Below are 6,753 nucleotides of genomic sequence, written 5' to 3'. Positions count from 1 at the left end.
TTATGTAAGTTAATTTTTATTTGAATTTAATAAATATAATAATATATTATAAGTAAAATTGATAACCCAATATGATTAAATATTATATTTATTTAATAAAAGTAAAAAAATGATAAAATATTCAAATGTTTAATTTATTGAATATATATAAGGTATTTATTAAAAAGTTTATTAACCATATATACAGTGAACTAATTTTATTATTCATAAAAAAGTTAAGGCTTGAAGACTATATTCATTGAAAATAAAAAGATTAAATGTTATTTGTTGGTTTGAGTGGTATTGATTGAACTCGATCCCTTAAACAACCTGTAACATTCAAGCTTGGTAGATAAAAAAATAATTGAAAGAAGAAGATCACTATTTTCTTACGGATGTTAATCAACAATAGACAAAGGTGACGGATAGTCAGTACTAATAATATAGTATGATAAAAAAATGTTATATTTGTTAGATAAGATTTTTAATATTTATTAAATATTAAAATTAAATTTTTATATAATAAATTTTTCATTAAATATCAAATATCAAATTCTAACCTTTTGTAACAACTTTGTGGATCTGTCAAAAAGCAACCTTGTGGATAACACTCCTTGATTGTTGCTAGTTTGTTGTACTAGATTTTTTCATGCACTAGTCTATATATGGAGAATACCGAGTGGCACTGATAGAGTATTGTTTTGTTTTGTTTTGTGTATTGCGAAAAAACGTGTAAGTAAGATTTCCCTGTCTCTTCAAACATAACATTACTTTTCTGCGACGCCTATATCTCCTTTTTGATTGATTGAAATTTTACTTACAGCACTTCTCACACCAAATAGCATTGCTATTGTTATACACATGCATCGTGAAACCTCGTTATTCATTTCAACATATCACAGGTATTTATTTCTCTTATAGCTTTTATGCAAATAATTCTCTCCATATTTTGTTATGTGAATTCAAATTTTTCTTCATGTTTCTTTGAGATGAAAGATGATAGATGTAATGGGCCTAAACTATGATGAAGAAATGTCGAAATTAAAGGAACTTGTAATTATAGGGATGACATATTTTTGTCATGTAAGTCCGATTTACAATTTCAGTAAAAAAAAAAAAACAAATTCGATTTACAACAAATAGGTGGGGTGCTTATTTTGAAAAGATCATAAACATATGATTTTCAATTACTTGGTTCTTGAAGACTACACAACAATTCATGTAGTTTTGGACTTTTGGTACAAAAACATTGATTTTTTATTTTACAATTTCAATCATGGATTTATTTTTTTGTTACAATCATAAAGTTAATAGAAATTTTCAGGATGGGAATGACAGTTGATTCCTCCATTACTTTGAAGGTGTTTAATGTAATAATCACTTCATAATCTTTTCATTTCGATCAGGCGGTTTTACGTAGCTTCCTTCATAGAATTTGTTTCAGTCTTAGCATCCTCTTGTATTTATTTCCTCCTAGTCGGTTTTGAGTACTTGTTAATATATATGTATATTGGGACGTATCACAATTTTTTTTTCAATAAAAAATGAAGTACATGAATTAGAACTATTTGGATAGATATTGAGTTTGCACCTCAGATTTGATAAAAGAATAACATTTTTTCGATACTGATAAAAGAATAAAATTGTCCTTTAGTAAAAAAAAAAAAAATAGATTTTCCCTTTGACCAAATTGCATGAGTGATAGCTACAAGTTTGTGTTCAAGCAATTGTGATTCTATCTTGTTCTTTCCTTCATCTCAGTTCTTAACCTTCCAAATTGATGAGTAGGACTCATTTCAATTTTTTTCTCAAATATATGTCTTTGTTGTTACATCTTTGAATTTTTTAGTTTATTGTATCAAATGAGTAGTACCCTTTTTCCAAGTATGCTTTCTTGATTCTCTACGCTTCATGAAGCACAAAGGCACAACAATAAATCTATGTGTTTTTTAGTTTATTGTTATTATTATTATTACTTCACACTGCACATGGCTTAATTTATTTGTATTGTTGTTATCATTTATACAATTTCGTCGTGTATGTTTATATAAAATTCTAAGTTTTTATGTATGTATATTTTTTTAATTTTACATTAACATTCTGTATTTAAGATTTTTCAAAAATCTCATATCCCATACCTAGTACTAGAAACTTAGAATGACACAATGACAATGCACAACCACATAGCTAGGCACAAGTAACATTATCAGCAGATTCAAAATTAATTAATATACACTTCCTGCTTTATTCTTTCAAGCATTTACCTTTAATAAGTTGTCCTACTCCTAGTCTTTCAATAAGGGACATTTATAAGTTTTAAAAGTTGCATCTAAAATTAAGCATAAGCATGCATGGACTTGATTGCTACTGAGACAATATAGATATCACGTTCAAGTTCAAGTTAGATGCACCACATGTTATCTTTAATGTTGTATGCTAATTAGACCTTTCTATGGTATTAATATGCAGTAAACTCCATAAGCTTTATTTGAATTGGATGCTTTGACAAAGATGGATGTGAAAACCTCTCTCCCAATTGTTACAAGTGCTGCTGGTGCTTATGATGATGATGGGCATGCTAAAAGGACTGGTAAAAATCCATAGCACCATAAGCACTCCATTTTCACATGCATGAATTTGAATCATGAATTTTGGACCTGCCATCAATTTTTTTCAGGAAATTTATGGAGTGCTGTGGCTCACATCATTACTGCTGTTATTGGTTCTGGTGTTCTGTCTCTTGCATGGAGTACTTCCCAGTTGGGATGGATTGGAGGGCCAGTTGCATTGCTTTGTTTTGCAATTATCACCTATGTTTCTTCATCCCTCCTTTCTGATTGTTATAGAACTCCTGATCCTGTCACTGGGAAAAGAAATTACTCATACATGGCTGCTGTTAGAGTCAACCTGGGTAGTGAACTATTTCCTATTCCCTTGTGCGATCATTGTAGTGTTATTATATCTAGTTTAAATATATTTTTTATTCTTAATAAATATCTCATTTTTATGTTTGTTCTTTAATCAATTTTTGTTTTTATTGATTGTCAAATAAAATAATACTTTTATTTTTATTTCTTGATATTTTATTTTTGTCTCTGATAAATTAGTGAATTTTATTTTAGTCCCAACTAATAATAAATGAAATTTTTTTATCAAGAGTAATATAAAATTCGTTAATTTATCGAGAACTAAAAGTAAATATCAAGGATAAAAAATAAAATTTATTTTATTAAGAATTCAACACAAATAAATTTTTTATTAAGAATTGAATATTTATTAGGGATTAAGCTTATAACTTATAATTACATTTAATGTTGATTCAGGCAAAAGAAAGACATGGTTGGCTGGTTTCCTTCAATTTTTGACCTTGTATGGGACTAGTTGTGCTTATGTACTCACCACAGCAAATAGTTTGAGGTACTTCTCTTATTAAATGAGGAAATCACACTGATACTATTTTACTATAAGACGTGTTTATTCATTAAATAATTTATACAACTTTTTCTATCTCTTTCTCCGTCGCATCATTCATTGTACCCCATATTTTTCTTTCTCTCTCCCTTGCAAAATTTGTTAAGCTAGCATTTCTCTTTTACTATTTTTGTGAACATGTGACTCATCACTTGCATCTGCTGCTTTCATTTTTATATGATATTAGAGAGAGTGCTTGCTGATTTTTAGTTTTTGGTCATAAGCTAATGACATTTGTTTATTCTACTATATAGGGCAATTTTGAAAGCAAATTGTTATCACAAGGAAGGCCATCAAGCTCCTTGTGGTTATGGGGATAATTTGTATATGGTGATGTTTGGAGTTGTTCAAATTGGGATGTCATTCATACCAGATCTCCATAACATGGTATGGGTTTCAGTTGTTGCGGCAATTATGTCCTTTACATACTCCTTCATTGGACTAGGACTTGGCATAGCAACAGTTATAGGTAATTTTTGTTTCTATGCATTTGCTTTCAATTCAAGATTTGTCTTATTTGTCAATTTCAAGCTTTTTCATGATTAAAGCAACCAGAAGAAAAAGAAAAACAATATTGTTCTAAAACTCATATCTTATAGTGCCATATGAATATACACTGCAAATATATAATACTCATATTTTTTTTTCTCTACCCAAACCCCTATAATTTCAACAAGTTATCCACCTAGAGAATAATCTCGTCCTTTCGCTACACTGACTTCTAGTTAGAATATGTTAAAATTGTCTCCTGTGAGTTTCATGAACTCAACAACAAAAAGAAAAAAGTTTTTTCAAGGTGAATGTTATGCTTTTGGTACTACATAGAAATTGTAAGGGTTTTAGGTATGATATATATGAATATTATTTGTAGTGTATAAAGATGTGGTATAATAAGATATGATACATATCACAAAGCATTAACTCTTTTTTATAATATTATTATATTAAAGTCCTAATAGTCCTAATTAAACTTAAAAATGAATCCCTAATACATAATCTAAGACGCTATAAAACTATTCTAAAATACAATCAAAATACTATGGATATTTTTTACGCATTTAAACAACGTACAATAACTTGTATATTTCTTTTCACACATTAAAAACTCAAACATTATTTAATTTGATTGAAAGTATTTAACGAAGTGTATCACATGCTCCTTAAAGCATTTGTTAACAAGAGTAAATATTTTACTTAACAATGAAGGCCAAAAAGTTGTAATGCTAAATTATGCCTTAAAAAAAAAACCATGTTATGATATATAGTTAGAAACAGAGATCAGAAGGAGAAAATGATTCATAGGACTGTGGTTGCACTTGCAGAAAATGGAAGAATTATGGGGAGCATAACAGGTATACCGGCTGCTAACATTGCTAACAAATTATGGTTAGTCTTCCAAGCACTTGGTGACATTGCCTTTGCCTATCCATATGCCTTGCTCCTTCTTGAGATACAGGTACCTTAATATTTCAAATTCACATTGGATGAATTAAGGTAGAAAATAAACGAATTTTGTATCTAAAACAAAGTATTGAATTTTGTTGAACAAAGGACACTTTAGAGTCTACTCCACCAGAAAACAAAACCATGAAAAAGGCCTCCATGGTTGCAATCTTCATGACAACATTCTTCTACTTATGCTGTGGATGCTTTGGATATGCAGCTTTTGGAAATGATACACCAGGGAACCTCTTGACAGGGTTTGGGTTTTACGAGCCTTATTGGCTTGTTGCCTTTGCAAATGCTTGCATTATTATACATTTGGTGGGAGGATATCAGGTACTACTACTACTTCTATAACTTATCACAATTGATTTTCCTTTACACTAGAACCATGATTTATGACTTCTCATAAAAAATGTTTTTTTGTATTTGTTTAATGTCAATTGATGAAATTAACTATAGTAAAGTAACTTCTCTTAGCTATGCTATGATTTGTTGACCACTAAAATTTCACTTGGAAAACCAAAAGGCTAAAAAGCTATATTCATATTTGATTTTTATAAAATTATATATAAAGTATATCATCATACTTAGAGCATCCAGTGCTCTCAAGCATTTCATGGAACACCAAGGCACATCCAACTGTTTGATTAACAAATCTATAACTGCTTCCTGTGTGACTCAATAACTAACTGAAAACAAACTAGGGTGTTAATTATAAAAACTAATGAAAGTTGAACCATGTTATATCCCTTGTTTCATAATTAGTAAAATGTATTAATTCCTCATATGTACCACTTTCTTAGTGCCTATGTAATATACTCACTCTAATTTCATTACTGGATATAAAATATCTCCTTAGAAATTTTCCTAATGTATCTTTTCTAGGAATTCTTTTTGTTTTTCCTTATGGATCATGTATCATTCCCTTGCACAACTTATTGTTTCAACAATCATGATTAGAAGACAATAAAAAAACTAGTAGAGAATTTGTTTCAGTGGCAACAATATTCAGATAAAAATATAATCAAGTTAGCTTTGAATGTACTCTTCCACTATGTTACCTGACTATTGAAACTTTTGCTTCAAATGTTTTATCTTTTCATCAGATGTATAGTCAACCAATATATACTGCTGCTGATAGATGGTGCTCAAGAAAATTCCCCAACAGTGTCTTTGCAAATAAGTTCTATAGAGTGCAAGCGCCTCTATTCCCCGGTTATGAGCTAAATCTATTCAGGTTCTGTTTTAGAACAGCCTATGTGATTTCAACCACTGGAATTGCAATGTTATTTCCTTACTTCAACCAAGTTCTGGGAGTGTTAGGAGCCATAAACTTCTGGCCATTGGCTATATATTTCCCGGTAGAGATGTACTTGCAACAAAAGAATATTGGAGCTTGGACAAGGAAATGGATTCTTCTTAGGACATTTAGCTTTGCTTGCTTTCTTGTGACAGTCATGGGCCTGGTGGGGTCAATTCAAGGAATCATAAGTAAAAAACTTGGCTGAAAGGTTTATGTAATTCCTCTCAATGATGCTTAATTTGTTTAAGCTCGTTGGTTGGTTGGTTGGATAATGTTTCATTTTATTCATTTTCATGTAAACCAGTGAACTATTTAAATTTTATTTGATTAAAATTATGTTAGAAAAGAATTTCTTTTCATAATTTGATGTGTTAATTTTAAACTTGATTTCTTTGAACTATATGGTGCAAGCTTACTGCAATAAAGTTCCTATAGTCTTTACATACATCTTAACTCTTAAGTATGTAGTCTAAAGTTCGACTCCTATGTCTCTGGGTGTGTATGAAGAATATTTATTTGAAGAGATTAGTTCCTTAAATAAATCTCAGTATTTT

The 6,753-nt window shown here is 29.7% G+C and overlaps 1 protein-coding gene across 1 annotated transcript; it reads left to right on the top strand.

The window, feature by feature from the left end:
- Positions 1 to 2,490: 2,490 nt before the first annotated feature.
- On the top strand, positions 2,491 to 6,404 carry LOC114395076 (probable amino acid permease 7). Its single transcript, XM_028356775.1, has 7 exons — positions 2,491 to 2,569; positions 2,657 to 2,890; positions 3,303 to 3,396; positions 3,705 to 3,919; positions 4,773 to 4,906; positions 5,002 to 5,229; positions 6,003 to 6,404. The coding sequence occupies exons 1-7, from the start codon at positions 2,491 to 2,493 to the stop codon at positions 6,402 to 6,404; spliced, it is 1,386 nt and encodes a 461-aa protein (XP_028212576.1).
- Positions 6,405 to 6,753: the final 349 nt, after the last annotated feature.

Source organism: Glycine soja, chromosome 18 (assembly GCF_004193775.1).
Source record: "Glycine soja cultivar W05 chromosome 18, ASM419377v2, whole genome shotgun sequence".
Taxonomy (NCBI): domain Eukaryota; kingdom Viridiplantae; phylum Streptophyta; class Magnoliopsida; order Fabales; family Fabaceae; genus Glycine; species Glycine soja.
Note: the sequence above shows the minus strand (reverse complement) of the source record. Positions and strands in the feature narration are given on the sequence as shown.

What these genes read in the sequence shown, in the direction of transcription:
- LOC114395076 (XM_028356775.1), top strand. Translation starts at nt 2,491, where the DNA reads ATGGATGTGAAAACCTCTCTCCCAATTGTTACAAGTGCTGCTGGTGCT. An exon ending in TGCTGTTAGAGTCAACCTGG is followed by an intron (nt 2,891 to 3,302) that starts GTAGTGAACTAT and finishes ATGTTGATTCAG; the next exon opens with GCAAAAGAAAGACATGGTTG. An exon ending in ATTTGGTGGGAGGATATCAG is followed by an intron (nt 5,230 to 6,002) that starts GTACTACTACTA and finishes TCTTTTCATCAG; the next exon opens with ATGTATAGTCAACCAATATA.